The sequence below is a fragment of the Taudactylus pleione genome, unplaced genomic scaffold (genome assembly GCF_031769625.1).
Source record: "Taudactylus pleione unplaced genomic scaffold, aTauple2 ptg000457l, whole genome shotgun sequence".
NCBI lineage: Eukaryota > Metazoa > Chordata > Amphibia > Anura > Myobatrachidae > Taudactylus > Taudactylus pleione.
In genome coordinates this window covers 1,707,293-1,725,292 of record NW_028284859.1, presented here as the reverse complement: position 1 = coordinate 1,725,292, position 18,000 = coordinate 1,707,293, and the positions used below count along the sequence as shown (strand labels likewise).

Sequence of the window (18,000 nt, the reverse complement as noted above, 5' to 3'; positions counted from 1 at the left end):
AAATTGAGAGCCAACTCACTTGGAGGAACCCCAAAATCCTCAAAATGGCACTACAGTAACAAATGCTGGTCCCATCCCTGCCTCTCATAACTGTAACATAAAATGGGGTGGTTTGCTCAAATCAACCTAATGGCCCTCCACAGCTGCATGCAAAGGGAAGGGTTAATCTAGACTAGAAATGAGCGGGACTGGTTCTCTGAGAACCAGACCCACCCGAACTTTCAGTTCCAAAGCGAGAACAAAGTCTGGCTCGGGTTTTCCCGCCTGACTAGTATCTCAAAACGAGGCAAAACATCATCCTCCCGCTGTCGGATTCTCACGGGTTTTGGATTATATAAAGGTCCCCTCAATCTGCACCATTTTCACTCCGGCTGTAGAGAGAGAAGCTAGCAGACGTAGTCAGTCACTGTCAGTCACTCAGTGTGTTTGTCCAGTCGGGGTCTTGGCCTGAAGGCTGCTGCTGTGTTTCCATAAAGGGGCTTAGGCTTCAGTATATAAAGGGTGTCACGATCAGGGCTCACAGGCTGCCAAGATCACGGTCCTTATCGCTCCAGGCGCTCTGGCGTGGGGCCTCTGGTGGGGGTGCAGGATCCTGGAGAGCAGCGCTAGGTGCTGTGAGCCTCCGCAGACTAAGGGCTTCCAGCTGGAGGTAGGTGAAAGGGGCTGAAACTGGCAGCGCTTCCGCGCTGTGAACACACTGGGCGCGGCCATCTTGGATTTAGACCACATGTCTGATCGGGCCAATCAGGTTACAGCCTGGACTGGGGAGGCTAGCAGCCAATCCTGCACTACCTGAGGGTACTAAAGGGCTGTCAAGAGGCTCTTTAGTTGCCAGTGCAACGTCTATCACAGCGTAAGCTGTGAGCTAGTTCTCTGAGCTCCCATACTTCTAAAAGTTCCATAGCTCCAGTGTGTGTTTCTACAGTTACCCTCTCAGCCTTGGTGCGGTCCTGCTCCGGTTACTGTCCGTTCCCAGTTCCTGATACCTGCTATTCGGCCAGCCAACCCCGGTTCTCTGAGTACCGACTGAATCTCTCAGCTTCATCTGCCTACGTTTGTACCCTTTCCTTTATGAGTTATACCCCCCTAAGACCGGCTGCTTTCCAGTACCAGCAAACGAACCCTCAGTTGCCATCCGACTCCACTCCGGGTCCAAGTGCAAGCCCAGCCGTCACAAAGGGGGGCTTCCTTCAGTAGGTGCTGTAGCTGCTGTGTCACTTGTCCTGTCAATTAACTGTGGCTGCTGCTGTATTTTTGTCCTGTCCATCAGGCTAGGGCTGCAGTCCATAAAGGGGTGCTGTGTTGTCCAGGGGAAGTGCTCTGTCAATTAGGGGTGCTCTTCCCCAGTTTAAATAAAAATAAAAGTGCTTTTTGTGTGTGTGTGTGTGTGTGTGTGTGTGTGTGTGTGTGTGTGTGTGTGTGTGTGTGTGTGTGTGTGTGTGTGTGTGTGTGTGCTTTAGCAACTGTAGCTGCGCTATTATATTGTACGGTGACACTGCTGCAGTTTATTGTCCACATATTTGTGGTCTGTCCACTCTCGGCAGGGGTGCTTTGTTGTCCATCAAAAAGGGGTGCTGTCTGTGTTGTACATCAAGGGGCTGCTGCTTCATTCAGGGGTGCTCTTCCCCAGTGCAAAAAAGTGAAACTAAATTAATAATATCAATATCAATCCACAATAAAATAAAAAAAAATTTTGTGTGTGTGCATTAGCAACTTAGCTGCGCTATTATTGTACGGTGACACTGTCTCAGTTTATCATCCAATAAATTATTAGTCTACACACCAACTACAAGACCACAACAAAGTGCTAAATAACGTGCATAATATATAAAACATAATGCCACCACAAACGCCTCAGCTGATATTCACATAAACATATTTTCAAAAGGTGAAATTAGAGGATATGGTTTAAAAAATGGAATAAAGCAGCTAAAACTGTGTTCTCTGATATAGGGTCCCTACTCCCTACCCATGGCCCCTCTACTTGAATTTGAGCGAGTCACCTGTATGCAAACATATAACAGAGTGCAGCTGCTCCTCCTGTAGCCGAGGTCAGAAGATGTGTAGGGGTGTGGTGATATGGACTAAAATGGAGCTCACATCCACTAAAGTGGACAATGTAACAGGGAGCATAGCTGTAATTTATACACAACACAGGATGAGATGACAATATAGGCTTGGGTGCTGATATAATCTGGGGTGATGGTATAGGCTGGGGTAACAATATAAACTGGGGTTATAGGCATGGGTGATGCCTGGGCATAAGACCATTAAAGCCACGTCTTGGGTGTGGAATTATTTTAACCCAAATCCTGACAACAGTTGTGAAGGCATCTGTACCATTTGTAAAGCCAAAATTAGCAGAGATAGGGACCTTAACCATCTAGGAACCTCCACCCTCTTACGTCATCTGCAGCACAACCATCAGAAACGTTTTTGCAAAATTCAGAAAGTTTGGCTAAAAAATAACAACAAGCAGTCTAGCATCAGCTAGCTCCTCTGCTAGACCCAAATACCTGCCATCTTCACCACCAACACCTTCATCAACAATATCCTCAATCTTGAAGTGATTGGTGTGTTTGGGCATCCACAAAACAAGCTACCAATGGGCAGCTGACATTGCTGGCAATGATCTCTACGTGCACAAACTGGCTTTACAGAGGCAAGATGTTGTCACCATCATCATCACCTGAATCCTCACCCTCATCAGTGTATATATCATCTTCACACAATATTAATTTGTCCCCGCTGGAATCCACCATTACAGGTGCCTCTGTAATTTTTGGACGTAATTGGCAGTAAAGGTCTTTCTCATAGAATTTATAGTTTATTTTTATGGACATCATTTTTTTCTAGATTTTGGGGAAATAGCCTCATAGGCCGACCACTGCCAAGGTTCCTGACTGTGCCGAAAACTATTTGAGTACATACTGGAGGATGGGCAGCTCAAGCAAAGCAAAGCCAGTTTGTGCAAGGACCTCCAAATTTCCTATTAGTAGTCAAACGGACTGTTTGACTTGCCTATTTGGATGCTATCATTAAAATTTTTTAAATAGTCCTCGACCATTCTTTGAATGGTGACCGAGTCAGATGGGGTCACGGGAGAGGTCTCATTAATTGTAGGCAATTCTTTTAGACCTGACCAGATGTCAAAACTTGGTTGCGTTGACTCATCTGCATCACCAGTGGGTGTTTTGGGAAAGTTTCGTTTCTTCTCGCCAGATGCACTTGCTGGCGAAACTGAAGGAGAAGCCATCGCTGCATCACATGCCACTTAAGCTGACAATTTGATTACCAACAGCTCTTTGCATCTCTTCAGATTTGTGTCCATTGGGAAGAAAGACACAACTTCTTCATCCCTTCTGGGATGAAAAACCCACTCCTAACAGCAGCAGGCATAGCACTGAAGGATTCTCAAGAAAGACACAACGTAAGACTTAAACCTTAAATCTTAAGTGTTGCATTTGCTCTGCTTGGCTTGTCCACATACTGTATATGTGGTTAAGTGGACTGTGGGTTCAATGGCATTTTGGAGGGCACTAATTAAGTTTTTTTTAATGTACCTGTACAGTTTGGGGAATACTTTTCTAGTGAAGTGGAATCTTTGCAAAAGATTGTTTAGCAGTCAATTGTTTTTTTAAAGCACTACTAGCAGTCTTTCTGGTCCCCTTCTGGGATGAAAATCCACTCCCAGCAGCAGCAGACATATAGAGCACAAGGATTCTCAAGAAAGACACAACATAAAACTTAAACCTTAAATCTTAAATATTGCATGTTCTCTGTTTGGCATGTCCACATACTGTATCTGTGGTTAAGTGGACAGTGGGTACAATAGCATTTTGGAGGGCACTAATTAAGTTTTTTTCTATATTCCTGTACAGTTTGGGAAATGCTTTTCTAGTGAAGTGGAATATTTGCAAAGGATTGTTTAACAGTCAATTGTTTTTGAAAGCACTATTAGTAGTCTTCCTGGTCCCCTCCTGGGAAGAAAATCCACTCCCAGCAGCAGTAGGCTTAGCACTTAAGGATTCTTCTGGGGCAAGTACTGATATGAATGAGTAAAATATTCTTTGTAAATGCCTCCCCTCCTCCCTCATAAATTTGCTTCAGAATCAAAAAAATTAATTAAATGTACTACCAATCAACCCTTCCTGTCCATGCCTTCAACTACATACATACTCCAACTCCCTCAGGCCTCTTGAATAATAAACACATTTGTTTCCTGATGTTCCATGTTGGAAGTTGAATGGCCACGTGTCTGTGCTGCCTACTGCTGCCATTTAGCTTAGTCAGCCAGCTAGCTTGGTGCAAATTTTGGTCATAGACTGGATGAAAACAATATTGTGAGCTGTGAGATGGTCAAAATTGACTGGAAACAATTGGAAAGTAACCGCAAGGGGTGGTTTTGGTAAAACCAAATCCAGATTCAAAACAGAGGGAGATACAGATCCAAAACCAAAACCAGAACATGGGGTTCAGCGGCAGCGTGCATCTATAATCTAGACTAAAAAAGTAAAAATGTTCCCCCAGCACTCTGCAAAGGACCAGCAATGAGACTTGAATACTACAGGATAATAGAAATACAGAGCTCTCAGTTCGCATATATTTGCAAAGATATGTTTAATCCGCCAGGCCACATCAAGGCTTCTCTGTTCTGGTGGTCCCTAATGCTACATGATAATACCACTCACTTTGGGTCATGTAACTAACTCTATTTGCTACTTATACATCATATTACAGTAAATCATGCAGTTTTTAATGCATGTATATGGATGCACATTATGCTAAAATCGAAGCTTAACAACTTTCTAGTTGTGTAGACACATTCCTAGTGTTGTGATACTATTGTGTACCACCTGGGTACAGGAGATGTGCAGAGTATTGCAATGTGGCAGCACCAGTCATTAAGTGGGCCTAAGACCCAAAATCATGACACAGCTGATGTAATCAAACTGAGGTCACCTGAGCTTGAGCATTGATATCTTTAAAACCCAAACTGTTAGGGTTCCTTAAGACAAAATTTGGGATCCACTTTCCTAAATATTAACCAATAGAGTATTGCAGTGGGTCTCAACTCCAGTACCACCAACAGGTCATGTTTTGTAGATTTCTTTATTCATGCACAGGAGAGTTAACTATTTTGTTGGGTCAGTAAGTTTCCCACATGCTTCCACAGACAGAAATCTTCAAAACATGACCTGTTGGGGATACGTAAAGGTTGGGGTTGAGAACCACTGGTTTATAGTTTTAAATGCTAAGATGATATTCCATCTTGATACAGCATATATAAAGACAGCAGATTTTGGGTATTTGTTTGAATAAAACCACTAACTATCGGGGGACACTCCTTAACCACCTAAACTACTGTACCTTTAGATATCTATTACGGGTATTCTTCTGGCTTGTACTAATTGCCGTTAGCAACTACTTTTCCAACAAATTGATAACTGTTATACTACGGATCATTCATCCCAGTGTTTGCAGCTTTAACATATTGTTTACTGTGAGCTTATTCCATTAACAAATTGTTCTAATCTTGTTGTTCTCATTTTTATTTTGTGTGAGCAGCAGTCTCCTATGCCTGTGGGGTGAGCGATCAAGCTGATCGTGCCCCCCACTGGTTATGCGCCGGGCTGAGGGGGCTCACTGCGCCCCCTCGCCAACGCGCAGCTGAAAAACTTTTTTTTTTTACCTAAGGGGGCATGGCCACGCCACCCACGATTAAGCTAGGCCCCCTTTTTTACTGACACCCGGCACGGCTCTTGACGGGCCTACTGAAAGGCACCCTAATGGTCCAGGTTTTAAGGATATTCGTGGTTGAGCACAGATGGTTAATTCAAAAGACAAAGATACTAATTACTGTGAGTCACCTATGCCTAAGCATGGTTATCCTTAAAACCTGGACCATTAGGGAGCCTTGAGAACCAAGTTTGGGAACCTCTTGATTAGCAATAAACCAAATGAAAAGGTTTATCCCATATTTGTTTAACACATTTACATAATGAATTTTAAAAAAATCTATAAGAATTTTGCAATGCTTTCAAGTATACCCAAACAGGATACATACATTTTAAACAAATGCAGTCAGGGCCTGAGATGGCCAGATGGGCCGGTCCAGCGTCTAAATCCGCCCGAGCAGCTCTTCCTCCCGGCGTCTGCTAAGCCAGGGATGCTGAAAGACGGGGCATGCCGCAAGGCCAGGCCCTCATGATTCATGGCACGCCCCATGATATGAGGTCACGCCCCTTTTGTGGTGAGGCCACACCATTTTTGCGGGCGTTTGCACCTTTGGTGCGTACACAGGGGGACTGCCTGGGTTTGCTCAGCCGCCCTAGTCCATCCCTGTATGCAGTTATACATTTGTGATACTTAACATGTCCAAAGAATATAATACAATACATCTGTAGATCCTGAGCTACTGTAACATAATACATTACAGACATGTGGCATGTATCCAGAGGATTCCAAATAATTATCTGGGAAGGGAAGTGTAGTGAACGGAAGGAAAGAACATTTCTCTGGAGAAAACACTGCAGCTCTCCCCACATACAGAGAGCTCTCATGCTGCAACTGCAATCACAATTTCTAATTTATGCATGCCCATGAACTTATGTTTAAACGGTCGGACTCGCCTGCATTTACCTAACCACCCCCTCATTACCACCCTCAAACGCTGACCACATGACACTCGCTTTGCAAATGAATCCTCTGTGCATTCGTAACACATGCGCAATGGCAAATAATCCCTCCTCTCTTGAAACGACCCTGCTTACAGGGCTGCAAGGTAGATCCCTGCAGCTCAGGAACATAGCCGATTGGTGCTGATTGGTTGCCTGCATTTAAAAAAAAAATCAGAGAAGACACCACATAGACTTTCCTTCTGAACATAGAGAAATGCGTTAAGTTTGCAGGACAAAGCACTAACACAAAGATCTATGTTGCTGTATTAACTTGGACATCTGACACCAGTACCTGTGGATACCAAACATAAAGTGCGCAAATGCTAGCATAAGCATGAGAGGAGATAAGCACCTTGTTTTTTATTGTAGCAGTACTGGTTAGAGCTGGCTTTGGTTTGCAGTCACTGTTGCCAACTCTGAAATGGAAAACAAGCAACCTATAAGTAAAAAACAAGCCCAAAATAAGCCCAAACCAATCCTAAAAAGCCCAATAAAAATAGCCCAATTTATGGGGGTGTCTCTTTGTCCTCATTCTCTACCTGCCTAACTTCCTTTATCCCCCCTCTTCTCTAACCTAAATATCTTAGTGTATGCACAGCCTTATCTGCCTATATAGCTTTTCTCCCTCTACACCAGCCTCCATATTTTACCTCCTACCTCTTTTCATACCTCATTCCCTTGCCAGTCTTCAGCTGGGTACACACTTGCCGATGTGTGTACCCAGCGATGCGACGCCCGACCACGCAATATATATTTGGCGGTCGATACATACTGCATGATGTGGTGAGCAGTCACAACACAGAACCACATCACAATACGTTGCAGAACGTTCAAGTGTAAGTAAATAAGGATAATATCATACTTAACATACTGTATTGGCCATTAATGACAAAAGCTTTAAGTCAGCTGTGATCAAGGAAAATTATTTATTTGCAACTCAAAATGTAAACATCTTATTCATGATGCAGTTCACAAAAAAGATTTCCAGTTTGAATAACATTTATCTTTTTATATTAAAAGTAATTACTGCCACCTTGTGGTATAAAGAAAGCAATGCACCGTAATTTAAAGATTTTTTTCTTACATATCTTTGACTTTACGTGCAAGGATAAAAATACCAGAGGTATGATTGCAAATATCAAACATAGGTTTATCAAATTCTCTAGGGAGAACTTCTAAGTCTTCAATGACAAACCCCGTATCTGTTATGACTTTCCGAAGAAATTTTTCACTGAGGTTAATGAGAGAGAATTGCTTAGTGCCGCATTTGAATATAGTGCTTCCTAATATACTACCAATGATCAGATGGCCTCCTATTTTCAGCAGGGAGGAGAGGTTTTTTATGACATTTCCATAAGCATTCTCATCTTTACAGGCACATTCCAGGCATCCCACGGTAAGAACACAATCAGCTTTAGGTAGGACAAGAGGATGAAGAGGGTTACTCTTGGTGACGTCGCATGGTATCACTCTTTTCAGTGTCTTCCTCAGTTTCTCTTCTTTCTCAGCCAGCTTCCCACTAATGAAAGCAGAACAAATATATTGGTATAAATTTGGAGGTTGTCCTGACGAAAGAGAAGTAAAGATTCTCTGAAATGTTGACCTTCACAGGCCGTCCTTATTCTCTTTAATATTGGTGTCCTGAGTGTCCCCTGCCATGTTCCTGTTGGTCTGAATCAGGACATATTTGAACATGTGCCCACCTCCAAAACAATAATATTTGAATTAGTGGTGCACAAGGCATATTGGTGAGTATACCTATGTCTACTGATATGGTAGGAATGAGTTAATACAGTGGTTCCCTAAGGCATCCTTTGGGTCTCCACAATATTTTCAAGGCAGCCCTAATCCAAAATAATTACTTAGCAGTGCCGTTTTTAAGTTTTTGTGTAAAAATAACATACAGCAATACACTTTTAAAAAATAAAGAGAGAAAAACTGTGCTATTCTTACACATTGCCCCCTCCATCTCTTTCCTATTGCACCTTCTGTCCCTCTCTCATTGTCCCCTCCATCTCTCTCCCATTGCCCTCCCATGTCTCTCCATTTGCCCCTCCATGTCTCTCCATTTGCCCCCTCCATGTCTCTCCATTTGCCCCCTCCATGTCTCTCCATCTGCCCCCTCCATGTCTTTCCCTTTGACTCCTTAATTTCTAACCATTTGCCCCTTCATGTTTCTCCCTTTGCCCCTCCATGACTCTTCATTTCCCACTCTCTATGTCCCCCTCTTATTTACCATTAGTTGACATCATCAGCCCTGTTCTGCAACATCAATTTTCAGATCAGATTAGGCACTTCCTGTCTGATCAACCACAATGCACTGCATTGCAGACCCCATTTGCAGCTTCAGGATTCACTGCCAGTTACTTTACAGTGACAGCTCTCCCCCTGCTCATTGCAAACCCACCCCCCCACTCTGCTCTACTCCTCACTGCCAACCCCCTCCCACCCATGCAAAAAAATATATATATTTTACTCAAAAAATGGCTGAACTCTTTAGGCCACTGGCCACTGCTGTACCTCCAGGGAGCTGCGGCACCAGGGGCGTATCTATAATGGGTGCAGGGTATACGGGGCACATGGGCCCCTGGATTCAGGGGGGCTCACACACCACACCCTGCACCCATATTTTGTTATACTTACCTCTCTGAAGTCCCACGTCGGCAGGACAGGCGCTACAGCAATTTTCCTGGCATTCTGCAATTGCACAGTAGGGAAATCACTGGGAAAATGGCTGCTGCACCAATTTTCCGGTGTCCTGCACATGTGCACTAGACTTGGGGCACAGACTAGTGCCCAGAGTCTACTGTACCTATCAGTACATTGCAGCTGACGGAGAGAGCAGAGGGCCCCGAACGGTTAGTGAACATGTCCCCCTCCTCTCTAAATACGCCCCTGCACGGCACACAGTCTGGGAACTACTGACTTATTACTTAACTCTAAAGTCGCATTAGTCTATTTATGCACAATATAATAATGTACTAATGAGGTATCATATACAGTGACGTAACTAGGGCAGGGCCACCGGGGCTCGTGCCTTGGGACCGGCGGCGTACGCAGTGGGTGCCGCCGGCCACGGTACAATCCCGTCCTAGTTAGCCAGTGTAGTGCAGACCGCACTACACATTTACACACACATCGCTGCCAGCGCAGCGGTGATGTGTGTGTTTCAGCAGCCAATGAGAGTCAGACAGACTCTCATTGGCTGCTGCTGCGCCCACTGCAAGAGCTGGCCTGAAGCTCACTCATGAGCTCTGCCTTCTGGCTCCTGCAGTAGGTGATGGGAGAGACGTCATGACGTCCCTCTCATAATGCAGAACGCTCCAGCCCAGGAGGACTGAGGTGCGGATGGCAGCGGGAGCAGAAGCCGGAGCTGGAGCGGGGATTCAGGTAAGTGGTTTTTTTTCTTTTTTTAATTTGTGTGTCTTTGTCTATACTATTGGGGGCACAACTGGGGGGGGACTCTACTGGTGGAGACTACTACTGTAGCACTGCATTGGGGGTCCACTACTGGGAGCACTGCATAGGTACTGGGGGACCACTACTGAGGGCACTGCATGGGGGGACTACTACTGGGGGCACTATTTAAGGGGCTTACTACTGGGGGCACAAGGGGCACTATACTGGGGGGGACCATTACTGGGGGCACTGAATAGGGAGGACCACTACAGGGGGCACTGTATAAGGGGAACTAATGGGGGGCTTCATAAGGTGGACCACTACTGGAAGCAATGCATAGGGGGATGTATAAGGTTCACTGCATTAAGGTTCATATGGAATGGAATGTTAATAGTGACGAGAATGGGGTGTGTGCCACGTTGACACATCCCATTTTTAAGTGGCCACGTCCCTTTTGACCACGCCCATATGGGGGGGCTCCATTTTTCAAATGCCCTGGGCTCCAAATACCCTAGTTATGCCACTGGTCATATACAAAAAGAAGAATGCAATTTCTTTACAATTATTAATGAATGTCATATTTTAAATAGGAAATGTAATTAGATATAAACGCCTAAAAGTCCTTTGTTTTCCCCTTTCAAAATCAAAAGTCAATCATTTTTCCTGCAGTTGACCAAGTGAAAATGTAAATTTAGTAATGTGGAATGATGTGCGAGACTTTGTATAATATAGATGCAACACTAATGATTTAAGTACTATTAGATGGAGGGATCGATATGTAATGAGACAGTCATACAATAATCGTTTAAATAGTGCAGCTGTCATTGGGTAGAGCTTATTTCCCCTTCTTGCTAAGGACCTGGAAGCATGGGCGCCGAGAGGGGGGAGGGCGGGTACAGTTTATCCGGGCACGGGCTTGCTAGAGAGGCCAAGTGGGGCCCGGTTCTGGCGTGCCCCCCCTCCCTCACAGCAGCTCAGCACACAGCTTGTGCTGGGTTGCAGTGTGAGACTGCTCGCGGCAGCTGCAGCAGCCAGAGCAGTCTCCTATGACTGTGGGGGGAGCGATCACACTGATCATGCCCCCACCTGCATAGTCAGGCTGGGGGGCTTATAGCGCCTCCCACCCTGGCGCTGCGCGCCGCTGCAAAAGTGTTATTTTGTTATTTTTTTTTCAAGGGGGCGTGACCATGCCTCCCATGATTAGGCCATTAGGCCACGCCCCCACCTTTACCCAGGCCCATCCAGGCTCTCTATGGCCCTGCATGGAAGTGACGTGCCCATGCCCATAGAGTACACCTAAAGGAGAAACTTGTCAGCCCGCGGCCTTCAGGCTCACCACAAGATTATATTCCCCCTCTATGTCCACGTGGATGGTAGGGAATAACATTGGACAGTAGCTGATGATGTCAGGGTCCTCTCCGTGAAGGACATCTAGACACTACCCTGTCATTGTGATCATGTGTGTTGTTTTCACCAGCCCTACAGCACATGCAAGAGATACTGGGCCTGATTCAGACCCGGTTGCAATCGCTGAGCATTCGCAACCGGGTCGATGGTGGCCAAAGCGCATGCACACGACGGAGCCGGCTCCGTCGTGCGCATGCGAGAGACCCAGATAGCGACGGGCAATCCGTCACTCCGGGTCTCGTACCAAAGGGGGCATGCTGTCGATGTTCTGTGAGGGGGTGGCTGCCCAGATGGAGGCGTTCCCATGAGAATGCCTATCATCTGGGGGCAGCCCCACTGACATCACGAGTGATGTCAGTGGGAGAGATTTCGGCTCTGTTTGAGCCGAAAGCTCTCTGGGGCTTGGGGCAACGAGACCCTACCACAAGGGTCTTGTCACAAGCCCGATGGTCGCGATGGTCTTGTCCATCACGACCATCTTCCTGGCCACTTGCTACAGCTGTGGGTGGTCACCCACAGCTATGCGAGCGGCCAGGAGGCCGTTCTAAAAACAAAAAGACCGGCCCTGATTCAGAGAGAGCGCTCTGTCAGAGCGTCCTGCTCTGCATCAGGGCCACTGCACATTCCTAAAAGGCACATGTGTGAATGTATCCATTGCATTTATTTGAAAATTGCAAACACTAGCCTGTCCCTCCATGCAGCCATTCTGACTCACTTCCAGTTGTGAGGGAACACAACAAAATGATCAGCATAAATCTACGTGTATGAGGGGTACTGTATGAGGGGTATGAGTAAGCTTTTTAGTGCACATGCACAATTGAGTCTCATAATATCAATGGAATTGCATACCTACGACCTTCTAGGTCACAGACAAATTTTAATGCAGGTGTCCAGTCAAACAGGCCAGTCTCATTCCTCCTCCATTTCTCCAAGTACTCCCTGTTCCGGTTAGTAAAATCTGCTGCAGTAATCTCCTTGAAAGCCTCACAGGCTGACAATTCCTGGTAAATGGCAGGACCAGGACCAATATCAATCAGTGAGTCCCCTCTTACACCACCTTTATGAGATATAAAAATAGTCATTAATATAGCACAAAATTATAATGACAACAGATAAACCAGAAAATGACTTTTATAAATTCTATATAACATTGGTTTACTGTAACTTGACCTGTCTGGGCCTCATAGCAAAATTACGATGAAACTCTTTATGTATCAATATGACGTGATTAGAGGGGCGAGGGAAAACCTGTGATGCTGGTGGGTGTGAAGTGTTATTCTGGAATGGAACATTGCGGCTGTTTTGAATTTAATTATTAGAGTTTGGCACTCCTACCGAATTTATTGTCAACTTTGTTGGCCAGCATAGCATATATATGAATGTGGTATATTTTGTCGACATGAGAATGTCGAGATGGTTGTAAGGTTGACATGTCGACACAGATGAAATGTCAACATGATTAAAATATCACAAAATGTAACTGTTAGTCTAGTGGTGACCTGATAGGGCGGGAATGGCGGCTCCAATTGTGTTATCGATGACACCCTTAAAACTATGCGGCACTTCCGGTGGTAAGTATGGCTAACCATAACCCCCAACTCTCTCCATAGTGCCTAAACCTAACCTCTCAACCCGAAGCCTAACCCTCCCCCTAATGCCTAACCATGGGTATATTATTAATACCCGAGGGGGTCCATGTGTATGGCAGCAAAAAAGCCACTTCTCTCCAGGAAACATCAGGGACAGACTGATATTCTGCAAACATTACAGGGATTGGGCTGCTGAGGACTGGGGTAAAGTTATTTTCTCTGATGAATTCCCTTTCAGATTGTTTGGGGCATCTGGAAAAATGCTTGTCCGGAGAAGGAAAGGTTGGCGCTACCATCAGTGCTGTGTCATGCCAACAGTACAGCATCCTGAGACCATTCATGTGTGGGGTTGTTTCTCAGCTAAGGGAGTGGGCTCACTCACAATTTTGTCTAAGAACACAGCCATAAATAAAGAATTGGTCCTCCAAGAACAACCTCTCCCAACCACCCAAGAAAAGTTTGGTGATGACCAATGCCTTTTCCAGCATGATGGAGCACCTTGCCATTAGGCAAAAGTGATAACTAAGTGGCTCAGGGAACAAAACATCAATAAATGGGTCCATAGCCAGGAAACTCCCCAGACCTTAATCCCATTGAGAACTTGTGGTCAATCCTCAAGAGGCGGGTGGACAAACAAAAACCCACAACTTCTGACAAACTCCAAGCATTGATTAGGCTAGATTGGGCAGCCATCATTCAGTATGTGGCCCAGAAGTTGATTGACAGCATGCCGAGGCAAATTGCAGAGGTCTTGAAAAAGAAGGGTTAACACTGCAAATATTGACTCTTTGCATACACTTAATGTAATTGTCAATAAAAGCCTTTGACACTTATGAAATGCTTGTAATTTTACTTCAGTGTACAATAGTAACATCTGACAAAAAGGTCTAAAAATACTGAAGCAGCAAACTTTGTGAAAACCAATACTTGTGTCATTCTCAAAACTTTTGGCCATGATTGTACACACACAAACAAAGATGGCCCTGTAAGAGAACAGTTGGAAGGCTGGGAACGGCTGATAGAAGAGGTGTGGCAGTTGGTGAACAGCAGCTAGTCTAAAGGGGCACATCCACTAGACGATCTACTCCCTGTTCAATCTCTAAACGATTTTCCGTTGATTTTTTTCCCTTGAAATTTTATCTTTCAGTCTGAACGATTTGCAAACTATCTTTAATAGTTCAAGTGAAATTGACCTGCATGTTCAGTCGACTGACGAGACGCTCAAATGACCAGCAGGAGCGCACATCGTTGATCGTTAACGACCAAACATCGTTAACGACCAAACACTGCACGATTTATAAACGATTTTTAAACGATTGAACAATAACGACGCCGTTATTGTTCAATCACCTGCTAAAATCGTGTAGTGGATGCCCCCCATAAGGAAAGTGTGAGGAGAAGAACTGCTGTGGTGGCAATCTTGAGAGTTGGAGATATTAGGGGTGAGTGAGGTTACTTTGAGATTAATAAAGGAGTCTGTGCAGAAAACCTTTACAGAGTGACAGAGTCTTTCAGCAAAGCCGCTGGATTGTCCGTGGGAACCAAAGCTCAGAGAATTTAAATAAGAAATATTCCGAGATCAAGACTTCCACCCATTTTCACTGATGTGCCTGCAATTTGAGGAGGAGTATGACCCTGAGAGCATAGCATGTGGCTGAGAACGTTACAGCTGTTAAATACATTATCTGCTAATAACAAACCAAGTATTATACTCCTGCACGATGTGCTGTCAAACTTGCACTAAGTTCTTTTGCCTTTTCAGGACTGTATTTCTATAGTAGCCAATAGTCCTATTGTCCTATAGTGTTTTGGAGATTGAAAGACATTGTATTTATTTTAATACTTTAGAATGCATCTGTTTATTGTCTTTTGGAAGTTTTATCTTTCTATTGAACTATGGTCTTGTGAAAACGCCCCATTAAACAATATTATAAAGAAATATTTTATTAGCTAGCTGGTCAAATCCAGTGGCGGCTTAAGATGTGGGGCTGCAGTGCAGTCCAAAATTCAAATAGGGGAGCCACCCCAAGAGCTGTCAAACATTGCCGGCTGGGACTCACTGGCAGTTGGTGTGGTTCCCCTATTTTAATTTTGGACTGTGCTGCAGCCCCACCTCTGGAGACAGTTAGTAAGTACTATACCTGTGCACCAGCTAGGTGGTCTGCAAAATGTGCAATGTAAGGGTCCCTCGAGGACAGGTTTGGCCACCTTTGCTGTACAAAAATATAAATGTCCACACATACAGAAAAATAAGATGCATACATTACTGTATGTCTTCTACTGAAATGTAGACAGGCTGCGCGTCGAATACATAATGACATGTACTGTATGTTAACAGAGTACATATCGACATCTTATCCTAACCCTCATCCTAGTGTTATTGTCGATATTTTCATTATGTCGACATGTCATACAGTATGTTTCCATGTTCACATTTTTCAGATGTTAGATGTTGACATATAAAAATGTCCACATAATAAAATTTGATATTTTGATGTCAACATGAGTGTTGACATAGTGAATGTTGATTTGATGAATGCAGACCAGGGAAAATGCCTTATTGGGGCCTTTTTAAAATATTGGTGTAGAGAAGTCACTGAAAAATGGCAAAACATGCTTCTGAGTTTCTGTACAAAGTTTAATAAAGTATGTTGCATTTAAAATAAATATATGGATATTTACTTACATCAGTTTCAGACACATTTTGTTTTAACATGCCAGGTTGTAAGAATTATATATTGTGAAGTCTGAGAATAAATTGCGCAAAATCAGTATTCAAAATAGGAAAGAACCCAATTGAGTAAAACAACTTGAGTAAAGATAGCTTCTTATTTAATGATGTAGAGTTATAGAAGTGTATGTATTATCTTTGTGTATATAGATATACTCTAGAAGGAAAATAACAGCAGGAATACAGATGCTGGGGCTTATGTAACAGGGTGCGACTTGCAGCCGCTGCGGCTGCCCTTGCTGCATGTGCCTTGGGCCACCTATGCATTCTATATTACAAGATATAATACATTCCTAATTGTAATGTTATAAAGAGATAAGAAGTCACCTCAGAACTCCATGACCTGTATAAAAGATGGTCAGAAGACCACATGACATTGGCATCATAACTACTAATAATTCTTTTTTACAGCAGGGGACACATTATTACCATAAGTAATATATAAATATTAGAGATGTGCTGATCCCTGTTTTTTGGTTTTCGATCCAGATTCATCTTCGTGTTTTGCCTTTGGTTTTGCTAAACCACCACACGTGTTATGGTTTTAGATCTGTATTTTTTTTTGTAAATAAAAAAATTAAAGGTAAAATTACGTAATTTTGACCTGTTTAGATGCAATACAAAACCCGAGTTTGGTTTTAAAATCCAAATTCTGAACTGCAAGTAGATCCGAACCGAGACTCGGTTCAACACAGTAACCCAAAGTGATTTTGAACTCAGAATCGGTTCGACCCGAACTCCTACATTCAGTTGTCTCTGGTTCTCTGGGACACAGATCTAATAAATGGTATACGTTCATTCCGTCCTCCGGGTTCTAGACTACTTAATCCAGGCGACGGTTAAATGACAGGGATCTAAATCTAGACGCCTGTCATTTTACCGATGCTGGGAGACTGGCGCCCGACATCCCGATCGAAGGGATGCCGGTCGCGGACAGCCGCATGGGGGGAAGGTTAGGTTTAGAGCTCCTGGGGGGGACTTAGGGTTAGGCACCCCCCAGGAGGTTAGAGTTAGGCTAGGGGGAGGGAGGATAGGATTAGGCACCCCCCCGGGGGACTTAGGTTTAGGTGGCAGGGAAGAGGGGGGGTTAGGTTTATGCACCCTAAAGGAGTGTTAGGGTTAGGGGGTAAAATTAGGTTAGTTTATACTTATCTGGGGACGATCAGGATTTCCTCCTCTGTCGGGCTGCCGCTGCCGGGATTTGACCCGCCGGCCATGACCGATTCCCTACTAAATATATACTAGCTAATCTCAAAACAAATGAGGATCCTTAAATGCTCTAAAGTTTTGATCAAATATGAACCAATATCTCTTTTGTGATATTGCACTGGTGAGGATAAGCATTGACTGCAACGTGACATGTACAGTGTATGGTACCCTGAAGAGTACATGCAGTATATATACAATAGATAACTTATGGTAAACTGCTACACAGCTTGTCATAAAGAACCACTGAAATACATCTTGCAAACAGGAGAATGCTACATAAATTAGTTAGCAAACCACATAAAACTCTGTTAATTTTGGTAAATGTGCTGTAATTTAAAACCTATAATACTAAGTTTAAATATAATGACACCCATATCCCTTTTTAGAAGAGCAGTCAACAATCCTATTGGAATAAACAATGAATTAATTCGAAGTAATTACATTTTAGTCATTGGGACAGTAACAGTAGAAATTAAATACGTTACCTGTGGTGAAAGCTTTATGCAATTTTCTCAAAATGAAATTAAGGTATCCATCTTTAATGAAGACTCCCGACACAGCACCATAATATGTATCTAAATAAATTTGGGGATCAAAATTATCCTGGTAGACCTGAGTGCCAGTGAATTCAGAGGCCATTATTGCTTGCTATCGTTTCTTCGTGATAGGAGACTGCTTGTTGTGGCTAGTTCCTTTTATTGCTGCACCTGTGCTTCTATCAAATGGGCTGATCCCTATAAAGCTGTTAATAAATAATCTCACTATTACACATTTCAACACATTACATTTGCCTTAATTTTTACTAGGTAAATTATTACAGGTTGAGTCTCCCATATCCAAAATGCTTGGGACCAGGTGTATTTTGGATATCGGAAAATTCCGTATTTTGGAATATTCGTATACGATAATTAAATATCTTGGGAATGGGACCCAAATATAAACACAGAATGCATTTATATGTTTCATATACACCTTATACAGACAG

General features: G+C 43.8%; 1 protein-coding gene across 1 annotated transcript; it reads right to left on the bottom strand.

Moving 5' to 3' along the window:
• Positions 1-7,760: 7,760 nt before the first annotated feature.
• LOC148504745 (indolethylamine N-methyltransferase-like) lies at positions 7,761-17,654 on the bottom strand. The gene is made up of 3 exons (XM_088448523.1): positions 17,501-17,654; positions 12,336-12,543; positions 7,761-8,199 (listed from the first exon to the last, which is right to left on the bottom strand). Exons 1-3 carry the CDS (start codon positions 17,652-17,654, stop codon positions 7,761-7,763), a joined length of 801 nt encoding a protein of 266 aa, XP_088304649.1.
• Positions 17,655-18,000: the final 346 nt, after the last annotated feature.

Bases quoted from the DNA above. Each gene is read 5' to 3' on its own strand.
- LOC148504745 (XM_088448523.1), bottom strand. From the start codon at position 17,654: ATGGCCTCTGAATTCACTGGCACTCAGGTCTACCAGGATAATTTTGAT. The intron at 12,544-17,500 runs GTAACGTATTTA...TATCTCATAAAG, and splicing joins GCATAAAGCTTTCACCACAG to GTGGTGTAAGAGGGGACTCA. The intron at 8,200-12,335 runs GTATGCAATTCC...TGCTTTCATTAG, and splicing joins TGTGACCTAGAAGGTCGTAG to TGGGAAGCTGGCTGAGAAAG.